This window comes from Cicer arietinum, chromosome 1, assembly GCF_000331145.2.
Source record: "Cicer arietinum cultivar CDC Frontier isolate Library 1 chromosome 1, Cicar.CDCFrontier_v2.0, whole genome shotgun sequence".
In the NCBI taxonomy this organism is placed as follows: Eukaryota; Viridiplantae; Streptophyta; class Magnoliopsida; order Fabales; family Fabaceae; genus Cicer; species Cicer arietinum.
In genome coordinates this window covers 52,571,987-52,597,939 of record NC_021160.2, presented here as the reverse complement: position 1 = coordinate 52,597,939, position 25,953 = coordinate 52,571,987, and the positions used below count along the sequence as shown (strand labels likewise).

General features: G+C 34.0%; 5 protein-coding genes, 1 long non-coding RNA gene and 1 other non-coding gene across 7 annotated transcripts in view; 5 read left to right on the top strand and 2 right to left on the bottom strand.

The window, feature by feature from the left end:
* Positions 1 to 187: 187 nt before the first annotated feature.
* On the bottom strand, positions 188 to 5,882 carry LOC101507535 (DEAD-box ATP-dependent RNA helicase 20). Its single transcript, XM_004486764.4, has 10 exons — positions 5,556 to 5,882; positions 5,209 to 5,468; positions 4,666 to 4,845; positions 4,385 to 4,546; positions 4,096 to 4,250; positions 3,126 to 3,218; positions 2,335 to 2,420; positions 2,023 to 2,249; positions 1,081 to 1,314; positions 188 to 475 (listed from the first exon to the last, which is right to left on the bottom strand). Exons 1-10 carry the CDS (start codon positions 5,609 to 5,611, stop codon positions 423 to 425), a joined length of 1,506 nt encoding a protein of 501 aa, XP_004486821.1. The 5' UTR covers positions 5,612 to 5,882; the 3' UTR covers positions 188 to 422.
* Positions 5,883 to 7,289: 1,407 nt separating this feature from the next.
* Positions 7,290 to 11,367, top strand: LOC101508069 (uncharacterized). Its single transcript, XM_004486766.4, has 7 exons — positions 7,290 to 7,605; positions 7,673 to 7,806; positions 7,922 to 8,011; positions 8,790 to 8,842; positions 10,070 to 10,172; positions 10,621 to 10,725; positions 10,887 to 11,367. Exons 1-7 carry the CDS (start codon positions 7,383 to 7,385, stop codon positions 10,908 to 10,910), a joined length of 732 nt encoding a protein of 243 aa, XP_004486823.1. The 5' UTR covers positions 7,290 to 7,382; the 3' UTR covers positions 10,911 to 11,367.
* An 837-nt stretch (positions 11,368 to 12,204) lies between these two features.
* Positions 12,205 to 12,277, top strand: TRNAK-CUU (transfer RNA lysine (anticodon CUU)). Its single transcript has one exon. It is a non-coding gene; the product is annotated as a tRNA-Lys (tRNA).
* Positions 12,238 to 15,692, top strand: LOC101508590 (pentatricopeptide repeat-containing protein At5g15010, mitochondrial). The gene is made up of 2 exons (XM_004486767.4): positions 12,238 to 15,225; positions 15,322 to 15,692. The coding sequence occupies exon 1, from the start codon at positions 12,561 to 12,563 to the stop codon at positions 14,178 to 14,180; it is 1,620 nt and encodes a 539-aa protein (XP_004486824.1). The 5' UTR covers positions 12,238 to 12,560; the 3' UTR covers positions 14,181 to 15,225; positions 15,322 to 15,692.
* Positions 15,693 to 17,247: 1,555 nt separating this feature from the next.
* Positions 17,248 to 23,343, top strand: LOC101509118 (beta-galactosidase 1-like). Its single transcript, XM_004486769.4, has 19 exons — positions 17,248 to 17,764; positions 17,960 to 18,055; positions 18,175 to 18,287; positions 18,382 to 18,448; positions 18,571 to 18,663; positions 18,770 to 18,913; positions 19,111 to 19,199; positions 19,313 to 19,418; positions 19,506 to 19,593; positions 19,707 to 19,825; positions 19,919 to 20,083; positions 20,373 to 20,551; positions 20,654 to 20,763; positions 21,024 to 21,133; positions 21,287 to 21,397; positions 21,484 to 21,594; positions 21,813 to 22,018; positions 22,114 to 22,450; positions 22,736 to 23,343. Exons 1-19 carry the CDS (start codon positions 17,576 to 17,578, stop codon positions 22,844 to 22,846), a joined length of 2,544 nt encoding a protein of 847 aa, XP_004486826.1. The 5' UTR covers positions 17,248 to 17,575; the 3' UTR covers positions 22,847 to 23,343.
* A 905-nt stretch (positions 23,344 to 24,248) lies between these two features.
* Positions 24,249 to 24,924, top strand: LOC113785179 (uncharacterized). The gene is made up of 3 exons (XR_003471332.2): positions 24,249 to 24,386; positions 24,600 to 24,707; positions 24,788 to 24,924. It is a non-coding gene; the product is annotated as an uncharacterized lncRNA (long non-coding RNA).
* A 122-nt stretch (positions 24,925 to 25,046) lies between these two features.
* LOC101509771 (WD-40 repeat-containing protein MSI4-like) overlaps positions 25,047 to 25,953 on the bottom strand; it is a 5,443-nt gene continuing 4,536 nt past the window's right edge. Inside the window, exons 11-13 of the mRNA XM_004486771.4 lie at positions 25,733 to 25,812; positions 25,432 to 25,531; positions 25,047 to 25,315 (exon numbers count right to left, since the gene is read on the bottom strand). Coding sequence (XP_004486828.1) covers positions 25,214 to 25,315; positions 25,432 to 25,531; positions 25,733 to 25,812 — 282 coding nt within the window. The 3' untranslated portion in view covers positions 25,047 to 25,213. The remainder of the gene's footprint in view (positions 25,316 to 25,431; positions 25,532 to 25,732; positions 25,813 to 25,953) is intronic.

The window sequence follows — 25,953 nt, the reverse complement described above, 5'->3', positions numbered from 1 at the left end:
TATAACGAATAAATATAGCTAAAATGTAAAATTTGTGGTTCTAGACCACCCACAATAGAATTTCCCATGAGAGTAATATTGTGTATTATGCACGATCCGAGGGCCCTAAAAAGGAAAAACAAGGCAGTGATATTATCAAACTAAATGCACCCAAGCGTCATACAAAATGAATTACTGTGGTATGAACTGTCGAGTATAAATAATTCTTTTAGTAAAAAAAAGTATAAATAACTCTTCGATTGTAGATACAAGGCTTATCAAAGTTCTATGGACATTTCAACCAAATTAATGGGGAAAGAAAAGGAGTCTAACAAAGAAAATCAAACTCCTACCACTTTTCTTACAAACATTGGCTAATTTGGGAGTAGGACAGTACATTGCGTCAGGCTACATCGAGGGCATTATTGTAGAAGTTCCATCTATCAGTTCCACGGGCGACCGCTGCCAAAACCCTTCCCACGGTCTCGGAAGCCTCCTGATATCATTGAAAAAAATATAAAGAAACAATTTATTCATAAATCAAAAGTGGATAGCAAAAACGAAACGATGATGCATGCTGTGTTAATTGAACAAGCCTCCCGCCCCAGCCTTCTGAAGTCGAGGATGCCAGAGGCATGCTTCCAGTTACAAACTATTCTCCCACCAATCATTCTGATAAGCTCCCTCTAGTCTATGATATGTTTGGAAGTTGGGTTTTGGAGGGGAAGACTTATTTTTCATTTTTATATTAAAGAAATTATATAATATTTCTAAAATCGGTTAAGAGTGATTGAAATATTATATGATTATCTATCATGCTATTCCTTCAATTGTTTTAAAATCTCAAATATGTGTTAACAATATAGACTTAGCCCTCCAAAACATATCTTAGACTGCCCCTTGGCAAGTGGCACTAAAATAGAATTTCAGTAAAGAAGCCAGGCCAGGACACCAAAGACAAAATGACTGCTTTTTGGTTTGGATCCATGTCATTCAAGCAGAAATATAGAATATACCCTTCAACCAAAAAAGTTGAGGACAGGTGAGGGAACCAATACAGGATTATAGGTATGCATATACTGCCCAAGTTAACTAACAAACCTGAAGGTGGAGGAGGTGCACCACGCCCCATTGCTGCCAATTCAGGACTCACTCTCTGTCCAGCTTCCTCAAGTATGCTTACTAGTTCCTTTGCAAATCTGGCATTAGCTGCTGTGAAGAATGTGTATGCAGTTCCTTTCGCACCAGCTCTCCCAGTCCTTCCAATGCGGTGAACATAATCCTCCAGTGATCCCGGGAAGTCATAATTTATCACGTACTTCACATCCTTCACATCTGTCAGTAATAATCATATAAAAGAAAAAAATTAATATAGACAAGGCACTTCACATCACATCACGTACTTCCTCAGTTGTGCGGTGCAACCAAGCAACAAGACACTTTTTAAAGCAAAAAAAGTAAATAATCCTAATACACACTTGGATTCTTTTTGGATATAAAGATTACATTGATAGGTCCAAAGGACTGAATTGGATGGTTGAGACATAACAATTAACAAATAGAACTTGAAGTCGTCAGTCACAATCACTACCATAAGCTATTTAAGTAACCACATATAGTTAAGACTGACTAATACATATATGTGATTGACTAACTATAAAAGAAAATTCTAACTTAAGAAGGCGAACTTCATCGATCGGAGAAAATTGTTGATCTGACCTAGTGTCTGCATAACTATGAAAAATTTCAAAAGGTAAAGCAACATTGATTACTCCACACAACAAATATGTCCCTAACATGGGAAGAGTAAATGAACATAAAATCTAGTAATCAAATTAGCTTAAAAAAGACAGAAAATAGAAGAAAAAAAATAAAGTAAAATAGTCATATTCATATATAAGATGGAAGGAACCAAGTCAATAATTAAATGCAGAATTATCCTTTCCAACAAAATTTCTATTTCCAAAATATGGTTCTAGAACTACTTCAATGTCCTACACTGAATAAGAATATTATCCAAGCAATGAAACACAAGTTTTGTACCTAAACCACGAGCGGCAACATCTGTTGCAGTCATTATAGGACTCTTTCCGGATTTAAACTCTGAAAGCACCCAATCTCTTTCTGCTTGACTTTTGTCTCCATGAATTGAAAGTGCAGGCCAACCATCCATGCGGAGCTGCCTAGTTATCTGATCACATCCCTTTTTAGTATCCATGAATATCAATATTCGGCTTCCATCCATGATGTCCTCCAATAACTTTACCAATCTGAAATAAGATGACTATTAGGCGATTCTGCTATGTGACAAGTTATTCAAGTTAGGGATTGAAAATAATGGAGATGATATCCTACTTATCATATTTTTGCTTTTCAGGAACAATGTCAACATATTGCTTTATAGCATGGTTAGCTTTTAATTCTTCAGAACCTATAATTACCTGCACAATTGTGACAGAAATTATCAATTCAGTCTTCAATATAAACACAAAATTCTGACAAATACAATGCCATGCATAAACAAACATACACCCAAGATTGTCAAATTCGAGAGGCTATGCAAACTCATGAAGTGTGCATAGACTCGTGAGCCTACCAAATAAAAAGATATTTTAAAAAATAACATAGCATCCAAGCATAATATATGACCATTATATTAATATGTATTCTACATCCCAACTACATAATGAGATGGGTTTTGAAGAGCCAGGGGGGGATGATTTCATCCATCAAAGAGTGACTTTGATGGTCGTGTGGGATGGCTCTAATCGCCAGAAAGGGATGGTTGCGATAGTTCTCTGCTCGTGTAGGATTGTTTTGAGACCCCTAGGACTTGGGAAATTAAAGTTGCACCTGAAAGAGAAAACACAGTAGCTCTGGAACATTTCATAGGCTTAATTCAGTGTATCCGTGGAGTCGCAGAATTTGCATCAAACTCATGATTCCGTCAGAGTTTGAACAAATCCATGCGTCTCAGTACTAGTTTACTAGGAACATGTTTTAAAGTGAATCGGCTTGAGTTACTGCCTGAACATGTAGACCCGTACAAGTTTAGTAGTCAACTCGTGAGTTTGACAGCTGTGATCCAGTAAGGAAGAATAATATTAAAAGACAATGTAATAATTCGCGACAAGAATAAAGCTTACTTTGTATGGATTATAAAGGAACTGCCTTGCCAACTGTTCGACCTCCTTTGGCCAAGTAGCACTCCAGTACAAAGTTTGTCGGTCTGGACGAATCTACATAAATAAAAATAATCAGGTCAATAAAAAAATGTTTATCTGAGGCCTCAGCAATAATCAGGTCTATGCTAATTCCACTCAGATTCATAACAGAAACTTAAATGATGAGCTTATCTAAATCATAAGGCTCCTCTGACCTCTATTCAGAAGAGGTACAGAGTATTGCCTCATGATACAATACAAGTTGTGCCTCTGCCCAAAAAACATCGTCAGTTGCTATCAACTTGGGGCACAGGGGTTAGAACTTAATCCTGAACTTTAAAAAAATCAGATTGTTTCAGCTTTATAGGATTTAATATAATTTCTTTCTGGTGCTTCCTTTCCATGGTTCTCAGCCAATAGTTGTTGTCAAAGAGTGAGTTTTCTTTTTTGTCAAAAAAAAGGGTGGGGTTTGTTTGACATCTTACAGGATTAGCATCCTATCAAGTATTGATGCCATTCAGTGTTTTTCAATATATTGTGGTTTTACTTTCTCAGAGGATATCTTACCTTTCTACCAAATAAAATTACTCAATAGTGTCCACCCAAAATAATCATAAATACAGGTCACTTCAATGAGTGAAAGCCATGAAAATTTGAGCTACTAAAAACAGAAGCAAAAAAATTCCCACATGAATGATACTCCAGGCATCTGCATGTTCAGAACTAGGAATAAAATTAAAAGGTTGTGAACACATGCATTATAATTATCTTTTTTTCCTCTCTCATGGAAGATAAATGCCATAGCAAATTGAAATTTAACATAGAATAGCAACATTAACGAACTTTGTGAAGCATCAAAGAAAGCAACTTGACTATGCCAAACAATACTGCCAAATACCATTTCCAGTGGTTTTACTATTATAGATTATTAATCAGATAGTAAAAAAGTCACCTGAGAGACAATTTTCCGTATCTGAGGATCAAACCCCATGTCCAACATCCTATCAGCTTCATCCAATACCAGGTATGTGACCCTTCGCAAGTTAGTATGATTTGACTCGAGCATATCAATTAACCTTCCCGGAGTGGCAATTACGATTTCAACGCCTAACCCCAAAAATTAACAGAAGCAACATCAAATACAAAATCATGGCAAAATAAAAGCAGCGTCATGAAGTTACAAAAGAAAGACAAGTTATTATCACAAGCCATGGCTTTGTAATACCTACTTCACCACATACCTTTCTGGAGATCGCGCACTTGAGGCCCTTTTGGCACCCCACCATATATGCATGTGCTCTTAATCCTCGATGATGCACCAAATTTAGTAGCCTCTTGTTGTATTTGGACGGCAAGTTCACGTGTTGGGGCCAAAACTAACACAATAGGTCCATCCCCAGGATCTGAAAAACATTGCTAATCAATTTATCAAACAGCAAAACAATTAAACAAAACATACATAGGCAAACAAAGGCACCTCTACAATTTACGTCTTAGCCACAGTGCTTCCTTATCTGCTTACCTAGAATTGGCTGAGCATTAACATGCACTATGGCAGGCAACAAGTAAGCCAGCGTCTTCCCTGATCCTGTCTCTGCAATTCCTATCAGATCACGTCCCTTCAAAGCCATTGGCCAACCTTGGGACTGAATAGGTGTAGGTTCAACAAAACCAGCTTTCTTAACTTCTTGCAATACATAGTCTGGATTGAATTAAATAAATGTAGTAAAATCAGTCTAATGTTCCAATAATAATCTCAAAAATTAAAAAAGGAAACCATACATCAGTCAGCCAAGTCCACAAACTATAAACGCTAAACTATTTTCCCTCCATTCCAAATCCCCTCAATTTGACCCCTCATGTTCCCTCCTCCTCAAACAAAAATCAAACACCAAGTAAATAGCACTTGAATATTATTCTTACATCGGCTATACCTAAATTCCATTATTAATCCTCGGTGAGGTTTGTGGTTCTCTCTCTCTGACCTTCTAAACCATTATTAATCTAAAATTGATAATTTAAATGAAAAATGGCACATGAAAGTGAATGATATTGAAAGATATACCTGGAAAAGCAGCATCGGAAAAGGATTGAACAGGTTTAGGGACATCTTTGCCTTCAACGGTGATTTCACGGCGTAGACGATACTCGTTAACCTCAGCCTCGGTCATAGCACGAACAGAGGGAGATTCGTTGTAGAAGTTTTTCTCAAAATGAGGCAATCCATCCAAATTAATTTTCCTGGTGGGAGAACCTGACGCACCCTCATCGTAGTCCTTTCTGGTTGAAGGTGCAGCAAAAGCAGCTCCACCTAGGGCCGAGTCACTGATAATAAGAGAGACATTTGAATTAGAAGGAGGAAAGGGAAATGGAAAAGAGAAACCCTAGAAAGTATGGGGAAAAGGAAATTACCTTCTCCGGTCGCGGTACGAAGTGGGGTCGGCGGAACGGCTATCGTAGCGGCTCATGATATTTCGTAAGTGTGACAATGGAAGTCAAGCACAATGGATTAGTCCTATATTTTAGTAATTATTTATGTAACTCCTTCACTGTATAGCGACTACAGAGTGTAGAATAATGTTATCTAGGGTTATGCTAAAGCTACCGTGCTAAGACACACATGCATTCACCGCCGCACCCACTCTCTCCAAGACTCCCACTAATCTCCGGAGATTGGAATGGAGAGTGGTATGGACATCGCTCTCTCCATACTCCCACTAATTATCATCAATATTCAATGCGTTTAATTTGCATTGCAAAACTGTAACTACTAAACAAAACCATATGGTACAATAATATCGTACACGACACAACTTTTTACACTACCACTTATTTGATGTTTCTATGCAATTCAAAAAAATAATATAATTTTATCATAATATCCTTTAATAGTATATATATATATATACACCAAAAACATTAATATTTTAATAAATATATATCTATAATATATATTAAAATATTAATTTTTGTGATAAAGAGGTTACAAGAAATTTGTGTGGTTTTTTAGTTTTGTTTTTACCTTTTTAGCAACACCTAACATTCACATTTAAAATTGTTTCGTCTTTAAAAGTAATATTTTTTTTTTTATCTTTTTAGTAACTTTTACATCTTAATTTTTATTCCAATCATAATTAAAATTATAAAATTTATATATGTGTTGGTGCATTAAAATAGGTAGACATACAAATTCATAGGAATGAATAGAGGTAGAGAAAGAAAAAAAGAGATAATATGATAGAGAGAAGAGAAATAAGAAATTAAAGATGAGAGATAAAATGGATAAAGATGATAGAGACTAGAGGGAGATACTGAAAATAGAAATGTATAAAATAATAGAGAGAAAAATAAGATAAGAGAGAGACATAATAAATTTTTAGTAAAAAATAAAAATAATATTTTCATAATTTGATTTTTTTTATATAATTTAATGAGGAACAAAAAATTTGTGTCTAATTTTTTGTTCACTTCACTCACGTGTTTATAAATCAAAGAGAGCATAATAAAGTTATAAAAGCTATTATGTTCAATCTACTACTTTTAACAAATCAAACACACTTATAGAATTTTATCCGTGTACACATTATAAACTTTTTTATTTAATTTATATACAATGTCAATATAAAAAGTTATTTTTATACCATTAATCAATCACAATACAATTATTAAATTGTTAAATATATTTAATTTTTATTATAATTACACTAAAGTCATACTCACAAATGATTACTCAATTTTACAATAATTACTCAATTTATTAATTTTTTTGTATGTATACAAAAATCAAATCATTGTATGAAAATATTATATAAAATAAACTGAAAAGAATGAGAAAGTATCTTAAAAAATAGCACTATAATGAGATTTAATTAGACATAATTTTATATTGTTTTAGAAATTGATCTCTTAAATTTTTGGATGTACGAGATTTAAGGAAATTTTGCAAAAAAAAAAAAACCAGAAATGAATTAAAAAGAATTACGAAAGAAATTAATTAATAATTATTGAATATCTGAGCCTGGTTGGATCAATTGTCTAAATTACATTCAGTTTTGGGCTGGACTGACTTTAAAGAGCACAAAATGTGAGCCCGACAAAAAAGTACACGGTGTAATAAGTTAATAACTGCACAAATATCTTTATTTTTTAATTTTAATTTTTTACGAACAGATATCTTCTTGTTTTGGCAATCCATTGTTGAATGAATTAATCATCAGGGTCGCAGAAGCAGAAGGAATAATGCAAGGTGTATCATCTTTATCATGTTCAATAACAACTTGTTCAGTTAAAGCTTCATGGGACACACAACAGAGACTCTCTTACAATCGCAACGCTCCTCGAAAGCTCAACAACACTCATTCTCCGCCTCTCACTTCATCACCCTCACCACCGTCTACTCGCAAGGAACACTACATTTCCGATCTTCTCAAACGCTCCACTCCTCTTCCCAATCCCACCATAGGTATTAATATTATTATTATTATCATTTTCAATTTCTTATTTGTATTAATGCATTGTTTTGTTTACAGTGAACGTAAACGAAGAAATAGATGAAACCTATTTAGGTTATGAGAAATGGCTTCCAACTCCACCCAAAGTCGTCAAGCCTCGTTCCGTCTTTAATGCTGCTACCTTAGCATATATTGGTGATTGCATTTATGAGGTACTTCCTTTTCTATACAATTATTATTGGAGTATTTTTAATTCTCATTCTCTTATGATGATTTTCATAAACTTTTGGTTACATATCTTATTTTATTCTTTTGTGAAACGTGCAGCTATATGCTCGCAGACACTTTTTATTTCCTCCTCTTAGTATTGAAGAATACAATGATCGTGTCACTGCAGTTGTCCGCTGTGAGGCTCAAGTATGAATTTTTCGATACTTCGTATTAAATTTTATTTATGTAGTAGTATGTATTTGTTTGTATATCGTTTATGCAATGAAATTAGATAAGGATCCTTTCAAGTGGAAAAAATCACCTCATTGGGAGTTAGAAGTTACTTTTCTTTCTTATTCTAAATGTTGTATAGATCTCTCTCTGTCTTCAGTGATGTTTTTACATTTTTCTCCCCTTTTCAACTCTGGTACTACTCAATTCATGAGCTCTCCATCCCAAATCTACTTTGCATGGCTATGTATTATGCACCAGATTTGTTTAACAGAATCATTTTATTACTATGATTGATTGTAAATATTCTTATCACCAGAAGTAAATTATGGATTATGGTAATTAGTTATGCTTTAAATAGCGGAAAAAGACATCATCAAGGTGGGAACAAGATAAATTCACTAAGCATATTTCATATTGAATTTGCATAGTAAAGTCATATAGTTCTCTTCCCCCCCTCTCTTGTTTGTAAACTTCAGGAGTTTTCCTAAAGTTAAATTTACTGAAAGTCTTTTCATTGTCTGAATGACATACTCTTGCTTTTCACTGTGAGTGTTTTTCTGCTTCTTTTTTGTGTTCCTAAACTGAAATTTTGGTTAAGGAAGAAAAATAATATGAGTTTGGCTTCAGCCGGCCAGTAATGTCCTTTTGAATTTTATTTATTATTACTAATTAACCAAAAAAACATGTTTCTAATCAAATTACAATGTGTATCATCCTCTTTTTTTTTTTTTTTTTTGGTTTGCACTTGCAGGATGCATTGCTTCAGAAACTTTTGAACAGTAACTTCTTATCGGATCAAGAGAGGTTAGAATATGTTATCTGTAGGGTCTCATCGTTCCCCCTCCCCAAAACACACCTATTTTTCATTTTTATTATTATATTTTATGAACTTTCATCTTATGAAGATTCTGAAACAAACAATCCTGTTATCCATTTATGATATATTCTTTAACTGAAAATTATATATTAAATGTGTCCTTGTCTCCAATTATAAATTCGGTGCATGGAAATTTGACAAACAAGTGAACTTGAACTTGAATATCATGAAGATGTTGCAGGAAAAATAAGGAATGTTGTTCCCCCTATCTTGATGTTCTATGCTTAAGAAACATTTGCCACTGCCTACTTTGCATCTTAATTGTTGCTGTGTGCTTGTATATCCTGTCTGATTTATAAATTATAGTTTGATTTTGAACAATGTGTAATTAAGTCATAGAAGTTGAATACTTGATGGCCAGCTGGTTGGGTTGCTTCCTTTGAAAACATGGTAGGTTTTTCTCTAGAAGATAGGTCAGTGAGAACTTGAGTGGGTTAGAACTACGATGTCATTAAGTAGGGATATTTATCTACAATGATGCAAGCTGAACTGTTAGTAGCATAAATCACCTTATAGTGCTTGTTAAGAGTGGCATTATCTCAATAAAAATCACCAGTACATGATCAAATGCTATGATAATTCATTTCTATACCAACATAAGTCTTTGAACCAACATAAGTCTTTGAACTTCAGGAAATATTATTCTGTAAAGTAAGAACGAAGTACTACATCCAAATATAATTGGGATAACTAACCAAGAAGTCAATCTGAAAATTCGCTAGTTGGAATAACTAACTAAGAAATCAATCTTGAGTCTATCTCATGATCCTGAAACCTGGTGGATCTTAGTTTGGAAACCTGTGTTAGGGTTTTATTAAATGAACAAAACAACGATCTCAGCTTGCAAGATGAATATTTTGTAGAAATGCGTGGAACCGGTAGTTTAGATCCATGCATGCTTTAGATTTGAAGCTATATTACAATTTGGCATTTTCACCTGTCTCATTGTTGGTGCATGATAATGATTAGATGAAGCCTGTAAACAGTAAACTTTTCAAAAAAGCAAACATACTTTTGGGTATGCCACAATTCTGCTATTCTAGTGCTAGTTCAATAGTGGATTAGACACTCCCAGCATGATAAGAGTTGGTAGATCATGGGAGAATCTGTTAATTTATATTATGGCTTATAGCTTTTAATGAACTTTTTTGCAGGGATGTTCTTCGATGGGGAAAGAACATTGGTTCAAGCAAAACTAAGACAAAAAGGCGTGCTGGAGCAGCTGTATATAACAGAGCATCTTCACTAGAAACATTAGTAAGTGCCTTCAAACCTTGGTTTCTCTTCTGATGATATAAATCTGCTATAAAATAGTCATCGATTTCTTGAGAGTTTTCTTTTTATATTTCTTTAGCTATAAAATGGTGATGACAACTGCAACATACTAATTTGATTGGAGATAACTGTTAAAATATAACTAATATAGTGCATGATGTATGTGTATTCTATACACATATTAGTATGATTTTTTTATTTGTATAATTATATGTTGCACAATTAGCTATTAACGGCTGGCTGGCTGCCACACCATTGTTTTGCAAGTTCGTCTCACTTGGTGTTGCTAGATTGATATCCATCTAATATATGTCCCTTTTGTGATTGAAAATCAGAGTGATAGGAATAATCTGAAACAAAGTATCTCCTCTATGATCTGAGAATTGTTGTCAGCCTCTTCTCTAACACAGATGTCTGTCTATTGAACTAGGTTGGCTATCTCTATTTGACAAATGTGAATCGCTTGGAAAAGCTAATGTTAGAATTGGGATTCTCAGTGGACTCTTCAATGCCTTTGAATTTGGAGGAAGTAATAGTAAGTTTTATATTATGTAGCCCAGCACTAGATGGGATGAGAGGAATTAAGTAGCAACTGTTGTATAATCTCAATATATAACAAAACTGCCCTAGATGGTGCAAATTACAACTGCTAATTAATGTTTCCCTAGCTGAACTGTCCTTTCTTTCCACTCCTAGACAGGTGAGCTGAACAGCAGATAAGGTCGATCTTTGTGTATTTTTCCACTGGAGTCGGCAAAACAACTAATTGAAAGATTATGTTTGATCCATTGTAGTCTTCTGTAAAGGCTGTCCTAGTCAATTAACTTCCTCTTTTACTTGCCGGTGAAGATGATGTGCCAATACCAAATTCAAATGGCATAGTTTACCATGCTAGAGAGAGGATTAGAAGCTTTTGAGATCTTTTGCAGCAATATATATGGCGTGTACATAGTTTATGGTACCGTCCTTTGTTAGTAATGATCTACTTTAGAGGAGTACAATGAAAAGAAAACAATGCAGTGAAGTTTTGGTTATTTGATAGATTTCTGTCAGGGTTTGCAACTCTGATTGAATTTGATCCAGCATTATAATTTGTTGAACATTAAGGAACATAGGGACCCAGATTTGTAATATTATTACTTTGGAATTTATTATTTAGTTTAGAATTTCAATTCAATTTTGTCTCGTTATCAATCACAGGTTACCAGAATAACAGAGTCGCCAATGACTGTTTCACAAATCATATGCGCTTCTGATTCCTATGTGCTTTTTCTTTTGAAATACAATTCCAAAGTGCTTGATGTTGAAGATGAGAACATGGCATGGGTTAATCATATGGAAAACACTTTTGAAAGATTCTGTCGATGGAAAATACTTGGAAAAATTACATTTCCTTGTAAAATTATCAATTTCATTTATCAAAACATAAATTCTCAATTCCAAACACATTCTTAAAGAATAGATTAGACTTGTATTTCTTTTGGTGGAAATGGTTAGACATGTGTAATATGTACATGCATAAACTGTTTAACTACATAAATGAAAAAGTTAAATTGAAAATACTTTTAACTAAACAAAGAATGAATGACCAATTTCATCTTCAAAATTATAATAGTCATTTTCATCTATGAAACTTAGAAAATAATAAATCATCCTTTAAATTAAAGCACATCCATCAAAATGTTTTTTCTTTAAAGAGTTCACATTAACTACAACACATGTCTTCTAAAAAAATAAATAAAAACATATTGTGCTGCCCACATAATATCACCATTTTACCACACAAACCCAATTATTCACATTAAATGACCAAAAATTTGAAATTGGATTAATGGCTATATTTACAACAATGGTAGATATGCACCGAAAATTATCATACATCTATTCTATTTTACATTTCCTTTTATATTTATATATTTTTTTCTATCATATCAATAATATATACATCATTATTTTTATTTCTCAAAACAAAACAATTAAGCTATATATTTAATATATCTTTTAATTTACATGTGCCCGTCTAGCTCAGTTGGTAGAGCGCAAGGCTCTTAACCTTGTGGTCGTGGGTTCGAGCCCCACGGTGGGCGAAATTTTTTTAATTTTTTATTTTTCCGCCGTAAACACATATCACGCCTTCTTCCACCACCATCTCGAATCTTTACCATCGAACAAGACCCTACGGTCAAGCGATTTTTTTTTTTTGTTTGATTTTTTCGTTACCCCGTGAACACATATCAGCGCCTTCTTCCACCACCATTTCGAGTCTCACCATTGAACAAGACCCTACGCTCTAGCGATACATCCCTTACGCCCGCCAACTGTTTGAAAAAATCTCTGAATCAGACATTGTCTCAAAAAAACCAATCATCAATGGCGTTTCGGTGTTTGGGCTTGCAATGTCTGCTGCAACTGTCAAAACCCAACCACACTCTTCCTTCCATATCATCATCACTCATACCATTACTGCATATCTCATCGCTCCATACTCCCCAAAATTCTTCACACCTTGACGAACGCCTCGTTCTCCATCAAATCTCTCAACTTTTACCAATATCCACTTCCAAAAACCGAGAATCATCGGTATCAGAATCTAAATCTGTTGATGGGTTTTTGTCCCCTGAAGATAAACTGCGAGGTATTTTTCTTCAAAAGCTAAAGGGTAAGACTACAGTTGAACAGGCTTTATCCGGTGTGTGTGTTGATGTGAATGCTGATATTATTGGTAGGGTATTGAACTATGGGAATTTAGGTGGTGAAGCTATGGTTACATTTTTTAATTGGGCCCTCAAACAACCAATGGTGCCTAATGATGTTGGTACCTACCATGTCATTGTTAAGGCACTAGGAAGAAGGAAATTTTTCGTTTTTATGATGCAAGTTTTAAATGACATGAGGTTGAATGGTATAAAAGCTGATTTGTTCATGTTATCCATTGTTATTGATAGTTTTGTCAATGCTGGTCATGTGTCTAAAGCAATTCAGGTGTTTGGGAACTTGGATGATCTCGGCCTTGATCGCGATACTGAGGCTTTGAATGTGCTTTTGTCTTGCCTTTGTCGACGCTGTCACGTGGGTGCCGCAGCTTCTGTTTTTAATTCAATGAAAGGGAAGGTGATTTTTAATGTTGCCACATATAATGTTGTTGCTGGTGGTTGGTCTAAGTCAGGTAGGGTGAATGAGATTGAGAGAGTTATGAAGGAAATGGAAGTTGAGGGGTTTTCTCCTGATTTCACGACATATGCTTTCTATCTTGAGGGTTTGGGTAGAGCAGGTAGAATGGATGAGGCTGTTCAGGTTTTCTGTAATATGAAGGAGAAAGACACTACTACCTATAATGCAATGATTTTTAATTTCATTTCGATTGGTAACTTTGATGAATGTATGAAGTATTATAATGAGATGTCGAGTGATAATTGTGAACCTAACATCGATACATATACTAGAATGATTACTGCTTTTCTCAGAACAAGGAAAGTGGCGGATGCACTTTTGATGTTTGATGAGATGTTAAGGCAAGGAGTTGTGCCTCCTACTGGGACTATAAGCTCCTTCATCAAACGTTTATGCAGCTATGGTCCACCATATGCTGCTATGATGATCTACAAGAAAGCAAGAAAATTAGAGTGTAAGATATCAATGGAAGCTTATAAGCTATTGCTTATGCGTCTTTCTAAGTTTGGAAAATGTGGAACATTGTTAAGTGTCTGGCAGGAGATGCAAGAATGTGGGTATAGTTCAGACATTGAAGTCTATGAGTACATAATCAGTGGCCTTTACAACATAGGACAACTGGAAAATGCTGTTCTTGTCATGGAGGAGGCTTTGCGCAAAGGGTTCTGCCCAAGCAGGCTTGTTTATAGTAAACTAAGTAACAAGCTGCTTGCTTCAGACAAAACAGAGAGGGCTTACCGGCTTTTTTTAAAGATTAAACATGCCCGTGCACTTAAAAATGCGAGAAGTTATTGGCGCTCTAATGGTTGGCACTTTTGAGGCTCTTGAAATGGATCCTCTTGTTTGCTTTTCACATATCTCTGGTCTTTGGCTACTTCCTCGGGGTCAAGAATTTGTGACATTTTATTTTGGTTTTGCCGAGCAAATGGAAGTAACATTGTTTCAACGATCCAGAGGCAATTTGGTACGAGCTACTTTCCTTTAGGTATGGCCCTTTAAGCCCCAAAACCACAAATACAAGGTCTGTAAGTCATGGTCATAGAAAATATTTATGGTGGCGAGATGTGATGACTACTGGTTGTAAGGTAGATCATAATTCTTGTTGGTTTCCTACAAATCTTTGTTGTGTATTGGGTAATGGGGAGCTTATTAAATTTTCGGGAGATCAATGATTAGGGAATAAGCCATTGAGGGAGTTTCCAGTTTTGTACAATATTTCAACTTTGAAGGATGGTTGTGTAGCCGAGATGGGGGACTGGTATAGTTCTGATTGGGATTGGAATTGGGGTAGTAATCTTGTTGCCGAGGCTTTACAATAAGCTAGCACTCTGCGAGCTTTCCTCTCAGGGATGAGCCCGCAGCCTCAGCATATCAATAAGTGGTATTGGCTGCACAATAAAGTGGTGGGATTTACTGTCAAGTCGACAAGTCGTGCTATGCAGTGTTAAGCTCAACTTTAGGTATACATATTTGGTTCTCAATGACAGAAGAAGTAAGGTACTGCAGTGCATTTGGAAAATTGCTGTGCCATCGAAGATTCAAGTATTCGGGTGGAAACTAATTTTGTCCAGGTTTTCCACTAGAGATGGATTGATAAAAGGGGTGTTTTGATACAGCAATTCAGTGTTGCCTTTGTACTTTTGCTTCAGTGAAAATGAATCTTGCAGCCACCTTTTTGTCAGTTGCAGGTTTACATTTAGAACGTATATAAAATATATCTTAAAAGGAAACTTAGTGATTGCCTTGGCTTAAATAATCTTGTTGTTTAATTACTTTATTTGAGTTTTGAGCACAGCTATCGTGATACACTACAAGTCTTCGATGATTTTACAAAATAAAGTGGCAAACTCCATCATGTTAACAGGTAAGACCATCTCATTGTCGTGTTCAACGCAATCCAACTTTCATTTTTTGACGATTACTATATTTTAGATTAACCAACATTGTTTTCATTAATTAGGCTCTGGAAAGACAATCAATATTAAAGAAATTGTGGATTGAGAATTTGAGATTGTTACTGATCACTCTTCAATTTTTGTATCACTCTAGCTCTTGTAGACCCACACATTCAAGTGGTCACTATTGTAGAGGATTAAATTAAATATTAGGCCACATCAAATACAAATAACCATGGATGGTGACTAGGGGGAGAGCTAAAAAGTGCATGACTATGTGGCATACTCATCCTCTCTGTGAGATAATTTCCAGTGATAATCGTTAGATGTTCATGTCTCTTATATCTCAAACAATTTGTTTGCAACACTATTACAAGGGACAATGTATTAATGTAATATGTTGTGCATCTGTCAATCTCATTCTTCTTTCAAAGTTCTTTCAATGCATACAATTCTTAAAATACTTTCAAAGCATAACAACACAAAACCATAAGTTTTTGCAACTTTTTAAAATTATTTTTACCCCAATTCTCATTGTCTAATCATGTTACATTTGTTGCTGGATCCTTGCTTTGTTTGCACAAAATATATTTATTGGTTACATGTTGTGGCCTTGTCCCCTATTATTAAGTTCTAGAAAAACTAATTCACAACGATACATATTTGTGAGTGCATCACTCAATAATTTTAAATTATAAGCAACCCATGTACCCTAATTCCTCTTTGTTAGGCTTCTTTTAAACAAGAATAATTTGTAGATCACGTGCACATCACGTGATATTCAATTATCGGGGCACCGGCAATGGACACTGTACATAACTATTTATTCCTACAAATGGAGTTTCTTTGATGAACCAATTATATTCATCATTGGTTAAAATGAATGTCGTGAGTTGTCTTTGTAATATAGTCAACAAAATGGGATTGTTGGACATAAAAAATTGGACCAAATGCCCCAAGTTAGGGTCCACCTTTTTAATAGGCTAAGTAGATCACAGCTAATCACCAACCATGCATATAAGTGACTAGGTTAACTTTCTTCTTAAAGCCTTTAGTGATATAAACATCACTAGTCGTAGGACATCATTTCGTCTTCTCTAAGGTGGTGTAATACTTGTAAACACTTCCACACTTGTTCAATTCCTTTTTTATAAAATCACTAATGCTAAATTCACCATATTGCATGGCCTTCAAGAGATTGTCATGCCTTCAATGTTTTCTAGAAAATTAGTCTCATTTTTATATACAACATATATGATAAAAATATCAATTGAATTGAATGGATTGAATACAATTTTGAAAATCACAAAAGTTATCTTTCTCTTTTCTCTTCGAGACAACATTGTCTCTGTTATAAAAAAAAAAATGACACTATCCAAAATAGAACCACAAAAAAACTTCAGCATTATATCTTGTACAATGTCAATTTCGTTGCAACTAAGTGAATATATCAAGTGTTAAAGAAATAGACTCCTTGTGTTACTAATTATTACACATTATTATTTATTTTTATTATTTTTAATTAGATATGTCATGTACTTAACGTTTATTTTCAATTATTGTTATACAAATTTAAGTTTATTTGTTTCATATTAATATTAATAAAAAATACTTGAATGAAATTTAAACTTAAACAAAAGAATAAGAAGTCCACACGAGTGTACTCCAACCAAAGAACAAATGAAAATGCTGGTTCACCTTTTGAATAACTCGAAAATATTTTTTGTTGGAGATGACTTAAATAGAAAATAAATTTTTTAAAATAAAAAATTCAACCTTAAAATTGAGCCGTTCGATTTAAATTTAAAGGTCAAGATTACACTGCTGCATCCAGGCTCAAAGGCTGTAACAAGGACATGGTGGGTCCCAACCACTCCCTTATTTCAAGGCGACACAGTTCACTGCTCACTGCTCACTTCTTTTTCTTTCATTCATTGATGAGTCTATAAAACCAGCTACAAAGCATTTCCATTTTCCTACTAAACAATAATAACATTATTCAAATCAATTAAAATAATTTTAATAATTTTAATTTAATCTCCTTTCTCTCTCTCTCTCTCAACAAACACAAAACAAAAAGTGGAAGAAACAAAACATTGCCTCTCTCCAACTCCCACTTGTTTTTATTTTTATTTATATTTATATCTTTCTATCTCTTCAATGATAGACATTCTGTAAAAAGAAAAAGAGAACTCAGAAACTAAACCATAGTGAGAAGGAAAAGTAGAATCAAAGCTATTTCCTTCCTCTTCAGGTCACTCACTGCTTTTTTTTGCTTTACAAAGTTAAGAGATAAGCTTTATTATTCAATATTCAATAATGGTGGTGGGCTTCAACTTCAAGTTCATAATGTGGAAGGTGCCACCACTGTTAGTTCTGCTTCTGGCTTGTTCTCTTATTCATTCTGCTACAGCATCTGTTTCCTATGACTCTAAAGCTATCACCATTAATGGCCAAAGAAGAATTCTCATTTCTGGATCCATTCACTATCCAAGAAGCACCCCTGAGGTTCTTTTTATTTATTTATTATTTATTATTCTAAAATAAGCTTAAGGGTCCTTTTATTTTCTTGTTTTTATCAAATGAGTACCTTAAAGTTTCTTCCTTTATTACTTCTTCTTCTGTATTTAATGTTATTTGCATAATGACTATAAGTTGGTTGTTTTTGTTTTTTGTTTTTTATTTTTTATTTTTTTATTTCAGATGTGGCCAGATCTTATTCAGAAGGCTAAGGAAGGAGGTTTGGATGTGATTCAGACTTATGTTTTCTGGAATGGACATGAACCTTCACCTGACAAAGTAATAACTAATGATAAAATAAAACAGTGCTTTTTAGTATTTTTGCCTAAATAATGTATGGTTACGAGTGATTAATGAGAAATAATTAATGTTATTATTATTATTGTTGATTGGTGCAGTATTATTTTGAGGGGAACTATGATCTGGTGAAGTTCATAAAGTTAGTTCAGCAAGCTGGCCTTTATGTTCATCTAAGGATTGGTCCTTATGTTTGTGCTGAGTGGAACTTTGGGTAGGGAAATTGTTCCTTTCTTTCCAGTTAAGGAAAATATCTTTGGTATGTCAAACAAGAAATATCTTAACATATTTTCTTGATTGATTTTCAGGGGTTTTCCTGTTTGGCTTAAGTACATTCCTGGTATCAGTTTTAGAACAGACAATGAGCCATTTAAGGTAATATTTCAGTCATTCTTAAACCTTAAGAATTTTTAAAGATTCTCGTTCTTTTTCTTTTTCATTGATTAGAATTTAGAACCTACTAATTACTTTTGTATTCTTACATTGCCATAATGAAGTTTCAAATGCAAAAATTTACTGAGAAGATTGTTGGCATGATGAAAGAAGAAAGGTTATATGAGTCTCAGGGAGGTCCAATAATTCTATCTCAGGTAGACTATGCATGCTACTTTATATCATATTGTAGGTTTTATTTATTAGAGTGAACATGTAATTGAATATTGGATTATTTCCCTTTATGCTTGTCATTTTGTACAGATTGAAAATGAATATGGACCTGTGGAGTATGAAATTGGTGCTCCTGGTAAATCCTACACAAAGTGGGCAGCTGATATGGCTATAGGACTTGGTACTGGTGTTCCGTGGATCATGTGCAAGCAAGACGATGCTCCTGATCCTGTTGTAAGTTCAGTTGAATCATATCATTTTAAGAAAACATTTTTTTTACCATTTATATACAGGTTGTCTATTGTCTAATATACATGCCTTTTTCTATGCACGGAGGGTCATTTTTGAAACCTTAATTATATTGTTCTTGATACAATCTTTTATGCTTCCAATGATTTCATCTTCTAATTTCGACGCAAAACATTGTGCAGATTAACACCTGCAATGGCTTCTACTGTGATTATTTCTCTCCAAACAAGGCTTACAAACCAAAGATGTGGACAGAAGCTTGGACTGGCTGGTATTAATATCTTGTTTCTTATTTCTTAGGTTTCAATAAGAATAAGATACATGAAAGCTAGATATATACAAGATTGACTATACATTGCCTCTGTTCCTCTTTTACCGTTGCAGGTTTACCGAGTTTGGAGGTCCGGTTCCTCACCGACCTGCCGAAGACTTGGCATTTTCAGTTGCAAGATTTATACAAAAAGGAGGATCGTTTGTCAATTATTACATGGTAATTTATTTATTTAATTTATTATGTAATTGTTTAGGTTCTCCGTTTTTAAATATTGAACTTTGCCCTTTATTTTGTTCATTTCAGTATCACGGAGGAACAAATTTTGGGAGAACTGCTGGTGGTCCTTTCATTGCTACAAGCTATGACTATGATGCACCTCTTGATGAATATGGTAAACACAATGGATTCACATTCTTGTTATGACCAATAAGTACTGATATTGTGCTTCACATATTTTATATAACTATATATTAAGGTTCTTATTTTTGTTTCTTATCTTTGCAGGATTGCTCAGGCAACCAAAATGGGGTCATCTGAAGGATTTACACAGAGCAATAAAACTCTCTGAACCTGCTTTAGTTTCTGGTGATCCTACTGTTACACGGATTGGAAACTATCAAGAGGTATGACTCATTTCTGTTATGTGAAAATTATCAAACCTATCTAAAGTGCTTTATAACCTGACTGAATTTCTATCTTTCATTATTAATGTGCAGGCTCATGTGTTTAAATCAAAGTCGGGAGCTTGTGCTGCATTCCTTGCAAACTATAATCCAAAATCTTATGCAACAGTTGCATTTGGAAATATGCATTACAACTTGCCTCCTTGGTCTATAAGCATTCTTCCTGATTGCAAGAACACCGTTTACAACACTGCAAGGGTGAGAAAAAGAATAAAACAGTTTTTAGTTATACTTTGTAATTGTGATTATTTGCAGAAGAGCTTGGCCAAAATATATGTGATTGAGTGAATGCAATAACTTTCTATATGCAATTATAATCTTATTTAACAAAGCACAAGAAAAAGAATGAAATTTCTCTAGTGTCTTATTTTTGTTTACTTGATCTTGCTGGACTAAATTTTCATATACAATGAACAGAAAGAAATTCCTCAAGGATTTTCTTGTAGCAGATGTTGTCCAAAATTGAAATTCCAAATTTTTTGTACAGGTTGGTTCCCAGAGTGCTCAAATGAAGATGACTCGCGTTCCTATTCATGGTGGACTCTCTTGGCAAGTGTTCACTGAACAAACAGCCTCTACTGATGATAGTTCTTTCACCATGACTGGCCTATTGGAACAGTTAAATACAACAAGAGATTTAACCGATTATTTGTGGTACTCCACAGAGTGAGTAATAAACAACTCTTAGTTAGAGTTTTTAATTGATAACTCTCATCATTCATTTGGTTTTTCCACGTCTTATAGTTTTATTGCTTTCTTTTTTCTTAGTGTTGTGATCGATACAGATGAAGGATTCTTGAGTAGTGGAAAGGATCCTGTTCTTACAGTGTTATCTGCCGGGCATGCTTTGCATGTTTTCGTCAATGACCAGCTTTCAGGTGAGGAACATACTGCTGGTTTACGAAGTTTCAGAAACACTTGGTTCAACTAATGGGAACAATCTCAGTACTTCTGGAATTATTCCAAATCTTCAACTTGTATAATTGTACTTTTTCATGGTTGATCTTAGAGGAAGAAAGCATCATCCATAAATTTCGTTGATGAATGCTTTTGAGACTTTGATAATTAATAACAATGCTTGGAATCAATATATGCTTTGTTATTCACATATTGAGCCTGTTATTCTCCTTTTGATCAGGAACTATATATGGAAGCTTAGAATTTCCCAAGCTAACATTTAGCCAGAATGTGAAGCTCAGACCTGGTGTCAACAAAATCTCTCTTCTAAGTGTTGCAGTTGGACTCCCGGTTTGTTCTCTCTCTCTCTCTATCTATCTCTGTCTGTCTTACACACAGACATCGAAAATATATTATCAGAAGCACTGTGCATCACAATACTTAGCCGATTTGTTGTAATCATTAATTGAAATTGCACTGTGATCTTGACTATTCTATACACAGAATGTTGGCCCTCATTTTGAAACATGGAATGCCGGTGTTCTCGGCCCTATTACATTAAATGGTCTCAATGAGGGGAGACGGGATTTGACATGGCAGAAATGGTCTTACAAGGTTCTACCTCAGAACACTCACCATGCCTTCTCTCTCTCTATTGCTTGATGTTGCTCAAAATTTATTCAAATGTTCATTTTATATAGGTTGGTCTCAATGGCGAATCCTTGAGTCTTCATTCTCTCAGTGGAAGTTCCTCAGTAGATTGGATTCAGGGGAGTTTAGTTTCTCAAAGGCAGCCATTGACTTGGTACAAAGTGAGTATACCACCTTATTTCAAAATCAGTGTCAGATGGTTCGGTCTCTATTTTCTCTTCTTTTCCTATCTAAATTCTACAATTTCAACATCCATTTTTACATTATTTATGTGAATCAGGAAATAATATCAATTTGTAATTATATATATTAGCTTTCCTAGAATAGGTTTAGACAAATCAGAATTTGATTTGTTTCCCTTAATTATTGACAATTTCAGACTACTTTTGATGCCCCGGATGGAATTGCACCATTTGCTTTAGACATGGGAAGTATGGGCAAAGGACAAGTGTGGTTAAATGGACAGAATATCGGCCGTTACTGGCCTGCTTATAAAGCATCTGGTACTTGTGATGACTGTGACTACGCAGGAACTTATAACGAAAATAAATGTAGAAGTAACTGCGGCGAAGCTTCTCAAACATGGTGAGGGAGAAACATTTTAATCTTGATTTTTAGTTTTGTTTAATGCTGATGAGAAACTATCGGCAAACTAATCAATGGATGATAATTTCATTCAGGTACCATGTTCCTCGTTCATGGCTGATACCAACTGGAAATTTATTGGTTGTGTTTGAAGAATTGGGTGGAGACCCTAATGGGATCTCTTTGGTCAGAAGGGATATTGATAGTGTATGTGCTGATATTTATGAGTGGCAGCCAAATCTTATAAGTTATCAGATGCAAACTTCTGGCAAAGTTAGCAAACCTGTGAGACCAAAAGCACATTTATCGTGCGGCCCCGGACAGAAAATCTCATCAATCAAATTTGCTAGCTTTGGTACTCCAGTAGGGTCTTGTGGAAATTTCCATGAAGGAAGCTGTCATGCTCACAAGTCTTATAATGCCTTTGAAAGGGTACTGCTATGGCTAAACATATTTTTTTGATTGAACATTATATCTTTGACTTTAGAAGTTATTACGATTAAAGTCAAACATTTTCAATAATTTGACAAATAATGATAATTGATTGACAATGTGAAATTTTTTCACATTGACGGTGTATATGAATTAAATCTTTTGAAGTTTTAAAGGCTGTATAATTGAAATCTTTTAGGTTCAAGTCAATTTTACATCCATATATATTTGATTATCACTTTTACTTTTTTCATTATTCAAAAGTGACTTTTGTTGTTGTTGCAGAATTGTATCGGACAAAACTTGTGCACGGTAACTGTGTCACCCGAAAATTTTGGAGGAGATCCATGTCCAAATGTCATGAAGAAACTCTCAGTGGAGGCCATTTGTACCTGATCATTTCAACCTCAAAATAAATGGAAATAACTTTCCTCGTCGATATTTTTTCTGCAAGCAAGATTTTTGGGATACTTGTAGATCACCAAAAGCATTAATTTGGCTTTTTTCCAAGGTGAAGTTGCAGAAAACACAACACACCATCTGGTTGAAAGCATATAGAGATTGCTGATATGATTTTGTGGATGTGTGTACATATTTGTGTTCTGTTCTGCTTATTATACAGAGGTGAAAGGTGATGAAGATTTTCTTAGATGCACAATGAGATAATACTACTAATTGAGTCCATGTGCAAATGATTTTATTTTACTTTTTTTATGTGGAAGCCTCTTGCTTCTTATTGTAATATTATTTTTTCACTGTAAGCTTGCATTATTGATAGCAACTTAATTGCTTTCTTATTGTAAGAAACTTTACAAGATAATAGGATCAGTCATATTAAATTGTTGTTCTTGTTTCTTTTAAATCAAGGTATTCTATCTTTTATATTGTTTCAATAGCGAGGGGTTTTAAACTCTTATTGTTTTGCAAGAACAAAATTGTCCTACTAGCATATGTCTTTGTAGAGGTTAAATTTATTCTCCTTAAATATGGCATTAGTGTATCATGCTGATCTAATATGAACAATCTCTTTTCTCTAATTGCCTATTCAAAAAAATTACTATGAAGCTTTCATAAAATTTTGTTGTGAAAACACATCAATACTATTAATATTAAAAATTACATAATTGATCTATTTACGGTCTCAATCATTGACACTTAATTTTCGGTATGTTATTAATTATATTTTTTTAAATTGTATCTTTTAATTATTATTACATACATAACTCTCAATTCAATCTTCCACTTTACCGTTATAATAATGGTAACTATACAAATACTTCTTAAGAGTAATTTAGTAAACATATCTTTTGTTTTTCCATTTATGCAATTTTATAATTTGTGTAACTGAACTTCAAATTTTTTTAAAAAAAATGATGACTAATAAGAAGGAAAAAAACACTAATACTATTCCATAAAATATAGTGAGGAGCATATCTAAAAAAAGTAAATTCTTAAGTGAATTGCAATGACAACTTTTTCTTTCTATAAACTTTTTCATTCGGTCAACTTCATCCGTACATGTTCGCAACTTTAGTATTTCTTTGATTTTGTTTTTTTCCTAATAAGGCAAGAAGGGACAACTATTCTTTGCAAAACCATAAAAATTAAATATAATATATTTATAGGACAAAAAACATCTGTTTCTGGCTGGTAGTAAAAAAAACGATTCTGATAAAGAAAAATAATACTTAAATTGCCCCACAATTTCACATTAAATACATTACAGTATATTGTGATCTTAAGAATTAGTATTTAATTATAACCAACCAATTTGATTAGAGTTCAATTATGTTGATAAGTGAAGAAATGTCTTTATTTGTTCAGAGTTCAAATTTTAGAAAATTGATGGCTTCACTCATTCTCTCTACTCTATATTTTCTTCTTTCAATTGCCTTATCTTACCATGTGAACATTCCATTTTTGTTACTAATCTTAGGTCTACTTTCTCTCTACGGTTTGCTATATATATATGTGGTGTGAACAAGTGAACTGAATGAATGTGACTTTATCTTATGTGGCATGTATACTAATATCATGATTTTTGCGAATACATCGAAGATTTCTTTCTAGTTTTTGCAACCATGATAACTTTATGTCATCAAGCTTCCAGAAATCTCTAATAAATATCTAAATTTGTTATTTATTTCAGATATACAAGCTGGAATTAGAGCAGAAACGATTAGAGGAGGATGCTTTTGTTTATAACTGACTTCAATACCAGCTTAAACTCTCACCACTCACCAGCATACACCACAAGGTATACACCAAATCTGAGGCTTTGATAGAAAGTTTAATAACATCTTTGTTATGATATCCTAATTATGTGAACCTCTCCAGAAAGATGCTTGAAATTGGAGCTTGTGTCGAGAAGGCAAAAGTGTGAACGGGGAGAGAACAGAGATGATGAATTTATTGACATTTCGTTTGAAGAACTATCAGCACAAGAGAAGGATTCATTATTGACATTTATGGTTGGAAGGGTTGGCTAACTGTAAGTCTGTAACCTTAGTTTAGTGTGTACATCCAATATCTATAATAGTGTAGTCGCACAGGAATGTTCTTTTTTGTTGTATGGAATATAGATGATACAACAATATCAAAGATCAGAACATTCAAATTAGTTCCCAAAATCAAGAATCGAGCAAGTCAATTTTTATTACATTCTAATTTTTCGTCCCTCTTGTAACGTAGATTGAATAACATTTTTACACGCCAAAGCCTTCTACATAACTGGAAAGATGTTAACTAATTTGTTCAGAGAAGTCACGTGTCAATGTCACATCCTATGATATGAGATTTTAATGTATCCAGCTCAGCCATCACTTCCTCCTCTGGTCGATAAATTAGATCCAACATCCGCCAAATCTACAATACATCGAAGGAAGTATATCAAAATTTTGCGAAACTTAACCCCAGTTAATGCTGTAATCTGCATGGCTGAAAAATGATCTAACCAAGACATAATAGAAACATCTGTTTACCTGAAGAGTGCCACCTCCACCAGTGCTTGCACAATCATCAGAGACACTAACAATTGTCCATGGATCAGATGCATTCCAATGAAAGTCAACAACCTTATCCCTGAATACATACGTAAACAATTCATTGGTATTGAGTGCTTCACCATTTGCTTAAATATTACATCACAATATTGAGAAATGGAACAGTACTAATGGGAACAAAAACTCCAACCACTTAAGCATAATAGCATATATATAATGTTGAGTTCCAAAAAACTGAATAAAGATAAATGAACATGTGTATAACCATCTGCTATCATACCTATGCCCCGCATGACGAAAGAATAAACCAGGGGAAGTATTTGATACCGTGGGATCAGCAGAATCTGATGTTTTACCAACCTAAAAGAAACAAATTTAGTCTCACCAAAATATAGATAGATAACAAAGATGAGAACATGATATATAGTAAAATATTTCTGGCGTCCAGATCAGTGATAAACCATAAAATATACAATGTGCAGGAGTGAAAGAATAGATATG

Bases quoted from the DNA above. Each gene is read 5' to 3' on its own strand.
- LOC101508590 (XM_004486767.4), top strand. From the start codon at position 12,561: ATGGCGTTTCGGTGTTTGGGCTTGCAATGTCTGCTGCAACTGTCAAAA.
- LOC101508069 (XM_004486766.4), top strand. From the start codon at position 7,383: ATGCAAGGTGTATCATCTTTATCATGTTCAATAACAACTTGTTCAGTT. The intron at 8,843-10,069 runs GTTAGAATATGT...ACTTTTTTGCAG, and splicing joins TTCTTATCGGATCAAGAGAG to GGATGTTCTTCGATGGGGAA. The intron at 10,173-10,620 runs GTAAGTGCCTTC...CTATTGAACTAG, and splicing joins CATCTTCACTAGAAACATTA to GTTGGCTATCTCTATTTGAC.
- LOC101507535 (XM_004486764.4), bottom strand. From the start codon at position 5,611: ATGAGCCGCTACGATAGCCGTTCCGCCGACCCCACTTCGTACCGCGAC. The intron at 5,469-5,555 runs GTAATTTCCTTT...TCTTATTATCAG, and splicing joins TCGTACCGCGACCGGAGAAG to TGACTCGGCCCTAGGTGGAG. The intron at 4,846-5,208 runs GTATATCTTTCA...AATTCAATCCAG, and splicing joins TTCCGATGCTGCTTTTCCAG to ACTATGTATTGCAAGAAGTT.
- LOC101509118 (XM_004486769.4), top strand. From the start codon at position 17,576: ATGGTGGTGGGCTTCAACTTCAAGTTCATAATGTGGAAGGTGCCACCA. The intron at 19,419-19,505 runs GTAATTTATTTA...TGTTCATTTCAG, and splicing joins CGTTTGTCAATTATTACATG to TATCACGGAGGAACAAATTT. The intron at 20,764-21,023 runs GTGAGGAACATA...CCTTTTGATCAG, and splicing joins CGTCAATGACCAGCTTTCAG to GAACTATATATGGAAGCTTA.